This window comes from Microtus oregoni, unplaced genomic scaffold (assembly GCF_018167655.1).
Source record: "Microtus oregoni isolate MIOR12 unplaced genomic scaffold, Mior012 000013F_ref0000133, whole genome shotgun sequence".
Classification (NCBI taxonomy): Eukaryota; Metazoa; Chordata; class Mammalia; order Rodentia; family Cricetidae; genus Microtus; species Microtus oregoni.
This window is the reverse complement of record NW_024543072.1, coordinates 163,140-180,043: the sequence shown is the minus strand read 5'-3', so window position 1 is coordinate 180,043 and position 16,904 is coordinate 163,140. Positions and strand designations below refer to the sequence as shown.

Here is a 16,904-nt window from a genome sequence, read left to right as displayed (position 1 = left end):
ATGGGGGGATGGAAAGAAGCAATAAGAGCACCCTGGTGACAGCTCCTCTTGCCCCTGTCCCTTCTGGTCCCTCATCCCTTGTGTGACTCCTCCAGCCTCAACCCCTCTGCTCAGGACCAGGGAGGGCCAGGGCATGTGATGAGGTCAAGAGGAGAGACTAGAAGTCACCACAGGGCGGGTAATTCAGGAAATGATAGGCACCAGGGCAGGTATTAGTGACTGGAGCAGGAAGGGAGGGGGAGAGGAAGCCTTCTGATGAATACGATGGATGTCCATCTGGGACAGGAGGTGACAAGGCAGAGAATGAATAAAGGGGATGGGGTAGGAGAGGTGGTGCTTCTCTGGGAAAGGGAAGGGACTGCTGAGTGTACTCTCCTTTCTGGGGATTTCCTGGGGAAACAAGTGGACACAGGGTGGAGTGGACAGAAATTGCCCCACTGCTGAACTCTTTGCTTCCTTGCCTTCAGAGTCAGCTATTAATTTCCTTAGTCCCCTCCAGTTCTGAATCAGAGAAGTCATTAGCTCCCTTCTCTAACACCTCACACATGTACCCACCAATCACTAGCCCCATCCCGGGTTCTAGGCTCCTGTTTCTCTTAGTACCCTCAAATGCTGTCTGCAGTCTCTCGCTCTGTCCCATGGAGAATGAGGAGTCAAAGATTACTAGACATTCCAGGAACCATTGGATTCGAAATGTGGGGGTGGGGGGAGCAGGGATTGACTTTGAGTAATCTGGATTCCCAAGAGAGCAGGTCTTGTCTAGGTGAGAGGCTGGCTGACTTGAGGAAGGGGGAGGGTTTGGGGTAGTTGGGAGTAGGTAGGAACAGAGCCAAGAGCCTGGGGGAAGCTACTGGGAGCTGAGCCAGGGGAATGGGCAGTCAGGAAGTCGGGGAGGAGGAGGCCTAGGGTGGAATGACTGTTCCATGCTTTGAATAGGGTAGGGATAACTCAGGAAGGCATAGCAGAGGGGGGAGAGAAAGAGAGCTAGCAGAAAAGATATACTCTAGATCTTCCTCCTCTAAAAAGAAAAGTAGTTGACTTGACTCCTCCTTTGCCATCTGTTTATTTTCATCCCAACAGAAAGGTCCTGACTGCTGTCTCCTGCTTTCCTGTCTCTACTGCCTCTTCCACTTGGTCCCATCCTCTCTTCTCTCTTAATACTTCTTTACCTGTTTGCCACTTCCTTTTAAATCCAGACAGCTTGAAATCAACCTCTTGGGTAGAGGGCAGCAAAAATGACACGTGAGGGCGTCTGGCTATTCCAGGCTGGACAGTAGGGGCATGAATTCTCCCAGGACAGAATCTCATCTGTGTGTGTTCGCCAGGCCCTTTCCCCGAGTCCCTGCTTCCCTTGGGGCTCTGTCCCACCAAAAAGGGAAAAAGACAGCTGAGGGCTGCTGGTGGGATTTGGGAAAAGGATGTGTCATCAGCTGGCTCGGTGCCCATAATGCATCTGGTTGCTAGAGATTCCCTTTCCCTGGGCAAGTCCCTCTTTTTTTTTTTTCCTTTCTTTCTTTTTAAGGGAAAGAAAAAAAAGGAAAAGAAAAGAAACAACTAAGGTCTTTGGGAAGTGATGATACATACATGCGTCCGAGTCCCACTGACTGAGCTTCTGGCTGAGTGGCTTACAGATCAGCCAATCACACACAGAGGGAGGCTCGGGGATGCTTAAAAGAGCTGGCGGGGAGAGAGACTGGGGAGAACCCGGGGGAGACCCACTGATACACAGAAAGGAAAGAGACTGATGAGAAGAGAGACAGAGACAAAGAGATAGCAAAGGGAGGCAGAGACAGAGCAGGCACTGAGGGAAAGCCACAACTGGGCAGAGGGAGAAGCCAGAGAAGCTGAAGAAGACACAGACAGGGAGAGACAAAGACCCAGGAGAGAAGGGCACAGGAGGAAGTTTTGGAGGAGAGAGGTCCTTAGGCGCATTTCTTGAGCCCAGGGACTGTTTTTTTCATCTTCTCTGAACGTCCCTAGCCCCTCTAAAAACTTCGCCTCAGATTTTGGCACAAATCCGAGCCCCTACGACTTTAAAGAGGAGTTTTCCATAGTTAGGGTGGGGAGGATTTGATGCCTCCAATGGCCTCAATCCATCCCAGCTGCAGCACGGGTACCATGTCCCAGATGGGCTTGCATCCCGGGAGGGGCTTGACTGGGCACTGGCTGCGAAGAACCCAACTCCTCTTGCAGCTTCACACAGTGCCTTTCTCTGGTCTGGAGTGGAGGCGGTCGCTGGTGCTGCTGCTGGCCTCCCTCTTGCCCTTAGCCTGGGCAGCCAGCCCCCTCCCTCGGGAGGAGGAAATCGTGTTTCCAGAGAAGCTCAATGGCAGCATCTTGCCTGGCTCAGGTACCCCTGCCAGGCTGCTGTACCGCTTGCCAGCCTTTGGGGAGGTGCTACTACTAGAATTAGAGCAGGACCCTGGGGTCCAGGTAGAGGGGCTGACAGTGCAGTACCTGGGCCAGGCACCTGAAATGCTGGGTGGGGCAGAGCCAGGTACCTACCTGACTGGCACCATCAATGGAGATCCGGAGTCGGTGGCATCTTTGCACTGGGACGGGGGAGCCCTACTAGGGGTGTTGCAGTACCGAGGGGCTGAACTCCACCTCCAGCCCCTGGAGGGAGGCTCCCTTAACTCTGCTGGGGGACCAGGGGCTCACATCCTACGCCGGAAGAGTCCTGACAGCAGCCAAGGCCCCATGTGCAACGTCAAGGCTCCTTCTGGGACCCCCAATCCCACTCCCCGAAGAACCAAGGTAGGCAACAGTGGAGTTTTTGTCCTGTATTATCCTCCCGCCAAGTCTGTCCTACTGACCCCTATTCACCCTCTCTCCTCCCACTCCCGCTTCTAGCTTTTCAGCCTTTCTCCTCTCTGCCTTTCCTATCTCCACTACCCTTACTTTGGAAAGTGTTGGCTTCTCCCTGCCTTAGCCATTTGCTTTGCTCTGAGGATTCCCCGAGGTAACACAGATTCTCTGGGCTGTAATGACCTCCCCACCACACCCCGCCCCTTCCTGGCCGTGGAGTCTCCTGCTGACACAGTTCCCAGCAGTAAAGCTCTCCTAACAGCCTGTTGGCCTAGGCTCTTTTCTCTGCCCCAGTGATTTTTACCCCTACCCCAGCTAGAGAAGTGAAGTTTGAGGCCTGATGGGGTTGGGTTTTTTTTGGCTTCTGACGTTGCCTTTAAAATTGTTCTGGCAAATGTCGAAGTAGGCCAGGCGAGGGGAAGCATCCATACCTCTGGGTCCATCTTCTTCCCACACTGTGGGCTGGCTGCTAGGCTGCGGGAGGCGCCATCCTTTCCTCCCTCCCACTCCTGGGTCTCCCCCTTTTTTTCTCTCCCACCCCTTCTCTAGCTTTAATCCAGACCAGACGCTCCTTCCACACCCGCCACGCTGAGATCTGGCCGTGGCCCTAGCTGCTGACTGAATTGTTCCTCCAACTACATAGGGCAGACACGTCGGTCGGTCGTTGTCACAGCCCAGCCCTCTCTCTAGCTCTGCTCCGACAACCCCTGCCACACTCAGGGACCCCAGTGCCCCTCCCCAAAGCAGTCCCAGCTGCTTTTCACCTCTGGGGCCCACTCAGCCCTGAAACGTGGCAAAGCCTTCTCCTCTTTCAGAACAACAGCTGATTCTTCAACATTACCACAAAAGCCCTGCGCTTTGGGGTTAGGGGGAGGGTCCAAACCAGTCACTTCAGGAATCCTGTGAGGCGTGTGAGGGCCAGCTGACTCTGCTAAGTTCTAGACCCAGGAAGAGAGGAAGAGGAGAAGGGATCCATGGGCCTGGGCGACTGTTTCAGGACCCTCCTCTCATTTTTTTTTCTTTTTTTTCCCCCCTCTCTTCAGCGCTTTGCTTCTCTGAGTAGATTCGTGGAGACACTGGTGGTAGCCGATGACAAGATGGCAGCATTCCATGGTACAGGGCTAAAGCGCTACCTGCTAACAGTTATGGCTGCAGCAGCCAAGGCCTTTAAGCACCCAAGCATCCGAAACCCTGTCAGCTTGGTGGTGACTCGGCTAGTGATCCTGGGGTCAGGCCAGGAAGGGCCCCAAGTGGGGCCGAGTGCAGCCCAGACCCTACGCAGCTTCTGCACCTGGCAGCGGGGCCTCAACACCCCTGACGACTCAGATCCTGACCACTTTGACACAGCCATTCTGTTCACCCGTCAGGTAAGGCTCCCAGGCAGCACCACACCCAAAGAACCACAACGCAAAGAGACACTGCCCATACACAAACCTGATGGAAAGGGCGTCCCTAAAGTCGTGCAACATGTACCAGACCCCAGTCATCCTGCCGTGGGGGGACCATCCGGGCCCTGACCATGCTGGGTCCTCACTAATCTGGGTATCAGCCCCAAGCGTCTTCTGTGCTCCTCCTCCACAGGACCTGTGTGGCGTCTCTACTTGTGACACTCTGGGTATGGCTGATGTGGGCACAGTGTGTGATCCGGCTCGGAGCTGTGCTATTGTGGAGGACGACGGACTCCAGTCGGCCTTCACTGCTGCTCACGAACTGGGTAAGGGAGCAGTGGGACAGTGTGGCCCCTGAAGTGGAACTGAAGGGTACTAGGGATGCTATAAGGAGCTAAGGTGCTCACTCGAGTGCAAATGGGGGTACCAAGGTATTCTCCTCCTCCTCCTCCTCTTCCTCCCCAGGCCTAGGTCCAAGTTCAATCTCCTTCTCTCTTCTGGGTACAGACAAACATAGATTTTTTTTTTTCTATTAAAAAAAAGTAGCAGGTGGGAACGACTTTGAACTGTATATATGTACATGAATTACATGTTCAGAAGGAGAGATAGTAAGGGAGTGGGGACTGAGGATTGGGAGTGTTAGCTACAGTGGACAACAAGCAGAAGAGGCCTTTCCTCTGGGGAGAGAAGACAGAGCAATAGGGGCTACACATGGAACCTTCAGAGAACTATAAGGAGATTTGAGATGGGGGAGGGGAGGTGGATCTGATCAGCAGCAGTTGCAACCAAGCTTATGATGGACCACCCCCCCCTCCCGAGGACACAGGATGGAACCCTTGGACGCTAGCAGGATCTCTTCTCTTACAGGCCATGTCTTCAACATGCTCCATGATAACTCCAAGCCATGTGTTAATCTGAACGGGCAGGGGGGCTCCACTCGCCACGTCATGGCTCCAGTTATGGCTCACGTGGATCCTGAAGAGCCTTGGTCCCCATGCAGTGCCCGCTTCATCACTGACTTCCTGGACAATGGCTATGGTAAGCAGGTGGCATCTTTCTCAAAATAAGACTCGATTCCTGCCCTCTCCCACTGGGCTCTTCTTTCTGGAACATTCTCTGTGAGCCCTGTTGACTCCTCCATGTGTGCTGCCTCTGCTGTACGTGATGGGGTCAGAAATGCTGCTATCTTTGTATGGTTCCCACTCCCTATGAAAACAAATAGCACAGGTAAGGGAGGCAAATACTGGCTCCATACAATTAGAATTGACCTTTAATCTGGGAAGTGGTGGCACACCTTTAATCCTAGCACTTGGGAGGCAGAGGCAGGAGGGTCTCTGAGTAGGAGGCCAGCCCGATCTACAGAGCAAGTTCCAGGAATGCCAGAGCTATACAAAATAACCCTATCCCAAAAAAAAAAAAAAGAGAGAGAAGAATTGACTTTTTAAGGACTAGCACTGTCCAGTGTTGAAATGGATTGGCTAGAAATCTTGTCATTCGATAAAGTATACGAGACAGCAGAATGACTTTCTCCAAAATTTATTTTATTTTTTATTTATTTGCTTATATGTGTATGCATACAAGCTTGAAGGTACCCATGGAGGCCAGAAAAAGGGTGTTGGACCCCCTGGAACTGGAGGCAGTTTGTGAGTTACTTGATGCAGATGCTGGGAACCGAACTCCAGACCTCTCCAAGTGCTCTTAACTGTGGAGCCAACTCTCAAGCTCCCCAAAGTTACTGACTAGAGGCATTCTCAAAAATTCTGTAGATGGGGGCTGGAGAGATGGCTCAGTGGTTAAGAGCACTGACTGTTCTTCCAGAGGTCCTGAGTTCAATTCCCAGCAACCACATGGTGGCTCACAACCATCTGTAAAGAGGTCTGGTGCCCTCTTCTGGCACCAGAATATTGTATATAATAAATAAATAAATATTAAAAAAAAAAATTCTGTAGATGGGCATGGTGGCACATACCATTAATCCCAGCACTGAGAGGCAGATGGAGCTTTGTGAGTTTGAGACCAACCTGGTCTATGTAGTGAATTTCAGGACAGCCAGGACTGTATAGAGACCATATCTATAAAAAAAAAATGTATAGCAGAACTAAGCAGCGTAACATATGCCTATAAACTTAGTATTGGGGAAACTAAGGCAGAAAGATTGCCACATAACTTCCAGGCAAGCTTCGGTTATGTAATAGTGAGTTCCAAGCTATGTGATGCTGTGGAGTGAATGAATCTCTGCCCCCAAGACTCCAAATGGGGTCAGCAAGATGGCTCAGCAGGTTGAGGTGATTGCTGCCAAGCCCAATGACCTGACGACCTCTGCAAGTTGTCCTCTGACCTCCATACATGTGCTGTGGCTTGTGCAGACGAATAAGTGAATATGATAAGAAAAAAAGTTTTCAAAGCCCAAATACTAAAAAAAATAATAAATTCTATGGTGAGTAAGATCAGGCAGAAGCGCTTTGGCTCCTGTGCTGACCGAGCTCTTTGTTACATGCAGACATGTGGATTAAGTTACTTGGCTTCTCTGGGTTTGCAGTTAGTTATACTAACAGCCAGTATCTCACAGTGGTGTGGTTAGTAAATGAGGTCATGTGGATTCAAGGCTTTACCAGTACTGATCACATAATAAACATCCAATACGGTGTAGCTGAGGGTACCTTAGCCACCAGGGAGCCCAGGCTTTCAGTTGGCAATCCTTAGTGCCCACCTCAGTCTCTTGCTAACTTTTACCTTAACCCCCTTCCAGGGCACTGTCTCTTAGACAAACCAGAGGCTCCCCTGCATCTGCCAGTGACTTTTCCTGGCAAGGACTACGATGCTGACCGCCAGTGCCAACTGACCTTTGGGCCTGACTCACGCCATTGTCCACAGCTGCCCCCACCCTGTGCTGCCCTCTGGTGCTCAGGCCACCTCAACGGCCATGCTATGTGCCAGACTAAGCATTCACCCTGGGCTGACGGTACTCCCTGCGGATCCGCACAGGCCTGCATGGGCGGCCGCTGTCTTCACGTGGACCAGCTCAAGGACTTCGATGTGAGAGCCCAGGGCACGGCTTGGGTGAAAGGCTTGTGGGGAGGAGACTGGTTCTAAACCTAGGAGAGTGTACTTATCCCACTTCCGTCCTGTGTCTCTGCAGATTCCACAGGCTGGGGGCTGGGGTCCCTGGGGACCATGGGGTGACTGCTCTAGGAGCTGTGGGGGTGGTGTCCAGTTCTCCTCCCGGGACTGCACAAGGCCCGTCCCCCGGAATGGTGGCAAGTACTGCGAGGGTCGCCGTACCCGTTTCCGCTCCTGCAACACTGAGAACTGCCCAAGCGGCTCAGGTGAGAGCTGGGAAGGCTGGGAGCCCTGGGAGGGGATGCTAGAGAAGAGGTGCTGTCCCTAGAGTGCTGAACTGAGCTGATTGACTCTGCTTCCCCGGGGGGGGGGGGGGGTGTTCTTTATCTTTCAAGAACTGTCCCTGGCAGTCTGTGAGGGAGAGAGATGTCATGCCAGCTAAAGTTCTGAGAGGCTAGATGGAAGGCTGTGTGGGCTAGTGGGAGGAGAGAGGGGCTCAGTCTGCCCATTTTATCCCTATAGCATTGACCTTCCGTGAGGAGCAGTGTGCTGCCTACAACCACAGGACGGACCTCTTCAAGAGCTTCCCAGGGCCCATGGACTGGGTCCCACGCTACACAGGTGTAGCCCCACGAGACCAGTGCAAACTCACCTGCCAGGCCCGGGCACTGGGTTACTACTATGTACTGGAGCCACGGGTGAGGACCAGAAACCCTTAGGCCCAGACAGGGCTTACACACACATCCCAGTGGTCTCTCTCGGGGGGAAGGGGGGGTGTCCCTCCAGACCATTGCTGGAGTGCATCACACCACGTCAGCCTGCCTACAGATTCACTGTCTTGTCTGTCCACGCCCAGTATTAGGGAAACAAATGCCTAACTCTGGATATGTGGCCGGGAAAGCTGCTCTAACTTGTTGTATCTGTTTCCTTCCCTCTTTGTCCATCCTTTTGTACCCCATTTGGTGAGAATGGAAGCCTGTGGCCTTTTGGGGAGGTCCTCAACTCTCCTGTCCATGGAGTCCTCTCTCAAAGAATTGACTCTTGGACAGCCAGTCCTCAATGGACAGACCTCCCAGAAATCACTGACATCTGGACACTCCCTCTGTAATACAGAGTGGCTCGTTCAAGGCAAAGCGTGCCCTGCCTACCAGCTTTGGACCCCCTCCCGTCCCCAGACAATTCCTATAGGTTTGTTGCCCTCTAGTGTCTATCTGGAGGCCATTCCATTAAGTTTTTGTTGCTGGGACTAAAAACCCTTGCCTTGTGATCTTTCTAAACCTCATAATTTCACCCTTAGAAATCTCATGTAGTAATTGTGGGACCTAGATTTTGTTTACAAAGCATTTTGCACATCACCTGTTTCATTTTTTTTAAATATTTTATGGTTTATTTAACTTTATTTTATGTGCATTGGTGTGAAGATGTCAGATCCCCTGTAACTGGATCTTCAGACAGGTGTGAACTGCCATGTGGGTGCTGGGAATTGAACCCGGGTCCTCTGGAAGAGCAGTCAGTGCTCTTAACCACTGAGCCATCTCTCCAGCCCCACATCACCTGTTTCATCGGCAATACTGGGAAAATGATCATATCACTATTATCATTATAATCCTGTAGAGGCTGGATGGTGGTGGCACACACCTTTAATCCCAGCACTTGGGAGGCAGAGGCAGGCAGATCTCTGTGAGTTCAAGGCCAGCCTGGTCTACAAGAGTTAGTTCCAGGACAGGCTCTAAAGCTACAGAGAAATCCTGTCTCAAAAAAAAAGAAAGAAAGAAAGAAAAATTCCATATAGGTAAAGCCCCACTACACCCCATTCCTTACCCATTTTTTTTTCTGATACCACTTTCCAGATGTTTAGCTTACAAACCCCTGCCGACTTAGCAAGAACCCTTAGCCATGTCCCTCCTCTACTCCTCAGGTGGCAGACGGAACTCCGTGTTCCCCAGACAGCTCCTCAGTCTGTGTCCAGGGGCGCTGTATCCATGCTGGCTGTGACCGGATTATTGGCTCCAAAAAGAAGTTTGACAAGTGCATGGTCTGCGGCGGGAATGGTTCTAGCTGCAGCAAGCAGTCGGGCTCCTTCAGAAAATTCAGGTCTTTTCACCATTTCTGTTTCCCCTCTATTTTCCTGGTTGCTGTGATGGGCTTGGGACTAAATGCTAAAGCGGGAGATGAGCAGACATTACAATGCAGGGTTCCACACGGTGGACAGAGGGGACACAGGATGCCGTAAGAGCCTTTGAGGGCACCAGGGAAGGCCTGGGGTGGTGACCTCGGAGCTAAGAGTAGGAACTGGACAGGCCCCAAGGACGCCGGGACTGGAAAGGCACTGGAATAAAAAGCAGCAATAGGAAGTGTCCAGTGAGGAAGACACACTTGCTGGTAGTTCTGTTCTCAGGCGGATACGTGTCTCGTGTAAGCCTGAAGAGGCAAACACACACACACACACACACACACACACACAGAAACACAGGGCAAGCTGAAGGGATTCGAGAGATGCCGAGTTCTTCACGTACTTTTTCCTCACAGGTACGGATACAGTGATGTGGTCACTATCCCCGCCGGGGCCACCCATATTCTTGTACGGCAGCAAGGGGGTTCTGGCCCCAGGAGCATCTACCTGGCCCTGAAGCTTCCAGATGGTTCCTATGCCCTCAATGGTGAATACACGCTGATGCCCTCCCCCACGGATGTGACACTTCCTGGGGCAGTCAGTCTGCGCTATAGCGGAGCCACGGCAGCCTCAGAGACACTGTCTGGACATGGGCCTCTGGCCCAACCCTTGACGCTGCAAGTCCTGGTGGCCGGCAACCCACAGAACGCACGTCTGCGGTACAGCTTCTTCGTTCCGCGACCAGTTCCTTCAACACCACGCCTCCCTCCCCAAGACTGGCTGCATCGCCGGGCACAGATTCTGGAGATCATTCGGAAGCGTCCCTGGGCCGGCAGGAAATAACCTCACTCTCCCGGCTGCCCTTTTGGGGTGCCGGGGCCTCGGACTCATCTGGGAGAATGAGGGGGTTCTGCAGCTGCCTCATGCTAAAACACAGCAGGGAAGTGCTGTAGAGGGCGAAACCTGCCCTGCCTCTCTGCCCTAAACTGCAGGCTGGCCCTGCCCTAGCTTCCTGCCCTGGGAGGCAGCGATGTGTAGGTGAATGGAAAGGGGCTAGGAGACGCCCCCTATCTAAACTGCCCCCTCTGCCCTGCAGGTCACAGGAGGGAGAGGGGAAGGCAGGATGGGTCCTGGATTCCAGTTGTATTTATTTAGTATTTATTCGCTTTTATTTAGCACCAGGGAAGGGGACTAGGTCTTGGGGAAACTCACCCCTTATAGCCCCCACCCTAGCTATGAAATCAGGGTGGTGGTAACAAATATAAGTGGTGTATGTGTGTCGTGTGTGTGTGTGTGCGTGCACGCGTGTGTTTTTGTATGAGGTACAACCTGTCCTGCTTTCCTCTCCCTGGCTTTTTTTGGCTAGGAAAGGGAGAGCCAAAGGTAGGATTGGTCTTCAGGGAGTGAGGGATTATCATATTTTTAAATGTACAGATTGAAGTCTGCTATTTATATGCCCCTGGGGGTCAGACAAATGTGGGTTGCACCTTGGCCCCACATCTTTGAGCATTTGTTTTCTTGTTTGCCAATAACAATAATACCTCCCTTAGAAATTTGTTGTAAGGGTTAAATAATGTAAATAAAGAACTAGCATAAGGCCTCCCCCTCCACAGGTACGCAGCAAGTGGCGACTGCTCTTATTCCCATCAGTGTTCTGTTCACGCTCCTCCATGGAGGGTCTGCCCTGCACTTAAAGCCGACAAGCGTCCATGTCACTTATGCCATTCTTTATCCCCAGGCTCAGATCCCGTAGCTGTCCGTACTCTAAGATTGGGAGACATTGTCAGAAAAGGCTGTTCTGTCCATCACTTCCGTGGGCACATAATCACCTGAAGCAGATGTAATGAACACTTGGCAATATAGCCAACAAGGACATGAAGATACAGAAACCAAAAACCCAACTCCCTCAACACAAACAAGAGTATAGTTGTAGCCGGGTGGTGGTGGCGCATGCCTTTAATCCCAGCACTCGGGAGGCAGAGGCAGGCGGATCTCTGTGAGTTCGAGACCAGCCTGGTCTACAAGAGCTAGTTCCAGGACGGGCTCCAAAACCACAGAGAAACCCTGTCTCGAAAAACCCAAAAATAAATAAATAAATAAATAAATAAATAAATAAATAGAAAAAGAGTGTAGTTGTAAGAGTGATGGAGTCAAGGGATGGAGAAGGATGTTACAGTAGCATCCTGGCACTCCAGAGCTGACGGATCTGAGCTTGAACTAGGGTTCAGCACCTTATTACCTGGGTGACGTTGGGCAAGTCACTGATACACAACTTTGGATTACAAGCATACGGAATGGGGCCCATGGTAACTGCTCCCATAGCTCTGTGTTCAAGGATTTTCGAACAGTAAAGGGTGTTGTAACATGAGAAGTGACCTTTGTGATGACTGACTCGGACAGTGACTCCACCATCAATCAACGTAAGCCCAATAGACTTCTTGGAAAATGTGAGGTTAGAATGGAATTCAATGAGAGGAACAGGATGTGGTCTGGTAAGCAATAAACAGCAAAGCAAAAGAAAAAAAATGTAGACAGATCTAATGAGAGTGGAGCCATCTGTTCAGTGGTGCAGAATGTGAGGAGCAGCACTGAGCGGAAATGGATCTCCTTCCCTTGAGGAACAAGAGGAATAACCTAGTCAGTCTTGGGTGTGTTATAGATGGGACAGGTGGGCAAAGGCATGGTGGAGAGGTTTTTTTTTTCACTTTTATTTATTTACTTTTCATTGGTTTAAATCCGGGATGGGTACAGCATCACACGGATTCTGTATCCAATGGCTTTTGCAGGAAGGTTGCTTCGGAATTTGGCACGACCATGCCACCGTTTCCATGGGACCGAGTTACTTTCCCCCAGATCACTCTGGTTTTGTTTGGTTTGCCTCCAGGTGTCACTGTGTTGTTCTTTGCTTCGTACATATAAGCACATCTCTTGCCCGAGTAGAATTCAGTTTCATCTCGGGCATAAACGCCTTCAATTTTAAGGAGAGCTGTGTGCTCTCTCTGGTTCTGGAGACCTCACTTATAGCCAGCAAAAGTGACCTTGCACCACAGCCTTCAGACATTTAGAAGTCCTGTTCCCAGCAGGCCCCAGAAACTGGTCCCCAAAGTGCAGCAGCACGAACGGCCCTGGCCCTCCGTGGTGGAGAGTTTTGAATGTTAAGCAAATACAGACCTGCTAGGGATTGGGAAAGGGACTGGATGTTGAGGTGGGAAGGAGCTGTAGGAAGAGAAGACCGGGCCTGAGGTGAGGGTGGACCACGGAGAAACCAAAGGCATCTTGCTCTGCTATACCACCTTCAGTGGGAACTGCCAGACAGGAGTTTGAGGTGCAAGGCAGGGCCTCTGAGGTTGAGAGGCAGGCCCAGAGGTTGTTCGTGTTTGTGCAAGTGCTCTCTTAAGTGGAGCTATGCTGTGGAGTATTAGCTTAACTATGTAAAGATGTGTTGCTTTGGTTTATGCTGCATTTGTTTAACTATGAAAAGGTGTGTTCTGTTTTACCTTGTCTGCCTAAAGAACCTGATTGAACTAATAAAAAACTGAGTGGTTAATAGCTAGGCAGAGGAGGGATAGGCAAGGCTGGCGGGCAGATAGAAAAGGGACCAGCCAGCTGGGTGCCCAGCCAGCCAGACATGGAAAACAGGAAAGCAAAAAGGACCGTATGTAGATGAGGTAAACGAGCCTCAGGGAACCACATAGATTAATAGAAGTGAGTTAATTTAAGTTAAAAAAAAAAAACTAGCTAGAAACAAGCCTAAGCTAAGGCCGAGCATTCATAATTAATAATAAGTCTCCATGTCATGATTTAGGGGCTGGTTGTCCAAAAAAGCCAGGTACAGAGCGAGGCTTTCCTGATCAGGTTCTGTATGAGACAGCTTCACGCGGTGCCCTGTTCTTTATACCACCCAGCACAGTGCCTGCCTGCTCACTCTGCTGCAGGCCAGGAAGGGATGGCCTCACTCCTCTCTCTAGCAAGCATGGCTCCCCCTGCTGTTCTTGTTCTCTGGTGTGTCTTAGGGTCCTGCTACCAACCAGGCAGGAAGAGGCAGAGACAGGAGAGTGGGATAAAACTAAGGTGATCTGCAGTTGCTTTGTCTAGCCGGTAAAATTGGACCATATGCTTATGGACCTTAATACTATGCACTCCTGGTACAAGCCGAGCTCTGTTCAAGCGAAGGTAAAATAAAAACACAAATGATATATGACCGTGTCCTTAAAGAGCTCACGTTGCCTCCTGGGAGGAGGTTATGCATTGCCTGTGCACAAACAGAAACAAAGGGATAGTACAAGGAACTATAAGATAAGGGCAAAATGGACTTTGCAGAGGTTGAGCCTGGAACCTGAGCACCCTCAGGGCTCAGGAAGGAGGAGCCCTGGTTGGGTTTTTGAAGGTAGATCACTACAATAGCCCTTCTCATATTTCCTTAGGGCACTTGGCAATTTACTTTGTAAATCACTTTCACAAAAGTTATTTTTTTTATTCTTTCTTTCTTTATTTATTTATTATGTATACAATATTCTGTCTGTATGTCTGCAGACCAGAAGAGGGCACCAGACCTCATTACAGATGGTTGTGAGCCACCATGTAGTTGCCGGGAATTGAACTCAGGACCTTTGGAAGAGCAGACAATGCTCTTAGCCTCTGAGCCATCTATCTCTCCAGCTCCCCACAAAAGTTATTTTTAAGAAACTACTTTGCTCACTAGGCTGACACAAAGAACTTTTCTCCTTGGAAGGTGGAAACGTGAGGATCGGGACTTCAAGGCCAGCCTCTGCTGCTACATCACAGTAAATTTAAGGCCAGCCTGGCTACACAAATCCTTGTCTCAAAAGAGGAGGAGGAGCGTTGGGTGGTGGTGGTACACACCTTTAATCACAGCACACAGGAGGCAGAGGCAGGAGGATTGATGAGTTAATGACCAGCCTGGTCTACAGAGAGTGTTTCAGGACAACACAGAGAAACCCTGTCATGAGGGAGGGGGACAGCAGGAAGAGGAAGAGAAATTCATTTTTTTCCAAAAAATGTGTTGAAGGCTAGAGAGATGGTTCAGCATTTAAGACCACTAGCTAGTCTTCCGAAGGAACCGGGTTTGAGTCCCAGCACCCACATGGCAGCTCACAACAATCTACAACTCCAGTTTTATGGAATCCAATACTTTCTTTGGGTATTGATGTTTCTCTGCTGGCTTAGTGACTGCACACGAATCTACTGTATTCCAATGATCACCTACAGCCCCACGGCCCCTCAGTCAGCCACCGGCTGGCCACTCAGGGGCAGATTGGTGAGGCTTCCAGTCCCTAGGCCCCAGTTATGCTGCAGCTGTGATATGTAGGTTTAAATTAAATCTTTATCATTATATTTATCAATAAGACTCAGGAGTCAAAGGCTGGGGTACAACCTGCTAACTCAGAGAGGCTGAATAGCAGCTAGCTGATCTTGTTTTGAAAGACCCTCAGAGAGGACCTTTCCTCTCTGATGAAGACCCCAGAACCAGGACACTCCGAGACCAGGCCACAGGATGCAATTAGCAAGAGGTTTATTGAGTAAACACAGGTACCTGCGGGCAGCAAGTCTTTCGGAGGACTTGCGCACCTGCAGACTGGGGGGAGGTCTTTTTATAGGGGAGAGCAAAAGCAAGCTTACAGAAGCAAAAGCGTGGTTATCGGAATGAGGCAGGGGCATGAATGGTTTCCTTTCTCAGCATGGATGCCTGGCAACAGTCATCCTGTTCCTATCTTATAGCTAACCTGCTTTGTTGATATCCTATCTTATTGACATCTTGCCTTGCAGTCTTCCTATCTCTATCTCCTGCTCTCTCAGGCACATGGGATGTTCTTACGGGAGCAGGCTGGCTGCTGATCCGGAGAATTTTTTTTAAGCAAACAGGATGTTCCCCCGGGAGCATGCTAGCTGTGGGTTTTGAGGAGGGGGTCTGTAGGGTCTTTAAGTTTTTTAGCGGGAGACACCGCGAGAGATGCATCTCTTCCCTCATCCCACAACCAAGAGGAAGCTCAAACTCCAGTCCCTGCCCTTTTCCTTTCTGTGCATCTTCTCTATCCAAATTGTTTGCTTCTCCGTGGTCAATTCTGGTGAGCTGGTCACTGGCTCCACCCCCTGAGTCAAGTTAAACTTTATTGGGCCAGTCTTGGGAGTGTCAGAGTGAGATCGAAATATCCCGCAACATGATCTCTGTGGGTACTAGGCATGCGTGTGGTGCACAGGCATATATGCAGGCAAATCACGGATAGCCACGAAATAAAAATGAATAAATTTAGAGAGGATTGAGTTTAAAGACTACTTCTGTGATTGAGAGAGTAGGTAGATTTATATGGTGAAAGGGGGCCAGAAAGAGCTAGCCCTTCAAAAAGATGAGTAATCCAGTCCTCAATGTCAGTCAGCCCCTGACCCCTTTCAGGAATGTTTTCCGTATTCCTCCCTGCCCCACAGCCAGAATATAAGCTTCACATAACACCCATCCTGAAGTTGAGTCCAACAAGCTCTTGCTCGGAATGGAGATGAGGGGATATACCTCTTCATATATGGGCCAAGATGACCTTGGTCGATACCAGCTAAGTATTGCCTCCGTAGGTTTGAACTACAATGTGGTGTAGAAGTAGTTGAGGGGCTGGAGAGATGGTTCAGTGGTTAAAACCACTGACTACGCTTCCAGAGGTCCTGAGTAGAAAGAGGGAAAAGAGAAAAAAAGGAGGCACTGAAATTTCTCTTGTATCTATTTGTTTTTTTTTTTGTTTTTGTTTTGTTTTGTTTTGTTTTTGTTTTTCGAGACAGGGTTTCTCTGTGGTTTTGGAGCCTGTCCTGGAACTAGCTCTTGTAGACCAGGCTGGTCTCGAACTCACAGAGATCCGCCTGCCTCTGCCTCCCGAGTGCTGGGATTAAAGGCGTGCGCCACCACCGCCCGGCTCTTGTATCTATTTGTAAGGGTGAAAAGAGGGAGCAGTGACTTGAAAAAGAGGTGGCAGTGATTGACAAGGGACGTACTTCTTAAAGTTCAAGAGGAGTTCGGACTAGCGCATTTCATGATACGGACTCATCTGAACAGGGAAGGAGATTGAGGCAAAACATGGGTTGGACCAGTTTCTTCAAACCCCTCCTGCCTGGCCATGATATTCTCACTTCTGCGGTTAGAGCAGAGGAAATCTGGGCTTTTGTCCAATCATTGTTTTTGTGGTAGTGGTGGGAGAGCCAGGGTTTCTGGAGAGTGCTGTGGGATGGGTATTTGTTTTTCTACACGAACTCTAGCTCCCCCTCTTTCCTCTCCACACAGTATTTTTTTTTCTGTCTCTAAAATACTAGATTGACAGTGGTAAAGCAGTATCTCATTGGTCAGAGCTTGTCAGGGAGGAGGGGCCAAGGGACCGGGTTCAAAGGATTAACATTTTATTGGGTAAGAGAACGATGCTTCTGAGCCAGTTGAATACCTTCCCCATTGACTGTTGCTGGGGGGGGGGGGGGGGGGGGGGAGCCAAGATCTTTGGCAGCAAGAGTCACCAGCTGACAGCTGGAGGAAACCACGAGCT

The 16,904-nt window shown here is 50.3% G+C and overlaps 1 protein-coding gene across 1 annotated transcript; it reads left to right on the top strand.

Moving 5' to 3' along the window:
- Positions 1 to 1,710: 1,710 nt before the first annotated feature.
- On the top strand, positions 1,711 to 12,312 carry LOC121454872 (A disintegrin and metalloproteinase with thrombospondin motifs 4-like). Its single transcript, XM_041662244.1, has 9 exons — positions 1,711 to 2,757; positions 3,852 to 4,175; positions 4,390 to 4,522; positions 5,064 to 5,234; positions 6,946 to 7,232; positions 7,336 to 7,522; positions 7,779 to 7,954; positions 9,175 to 9,350; positions 9,786 to 12,312. Exons 1-9 carry the CDS (start codon positions 2,074 to 2,076, stop codon positions 10,210 to 10,212), a joined length of 2,565 nt encoding a protein of 854 aa, XP_041518178.1. The 5' UTR covers positions 1,711 to 2,073; the 3' UTR covers positions 10,213 to 12,312.
- Positions 12,313 to 16,904: the final 4,592 nt, after the last annotated feature.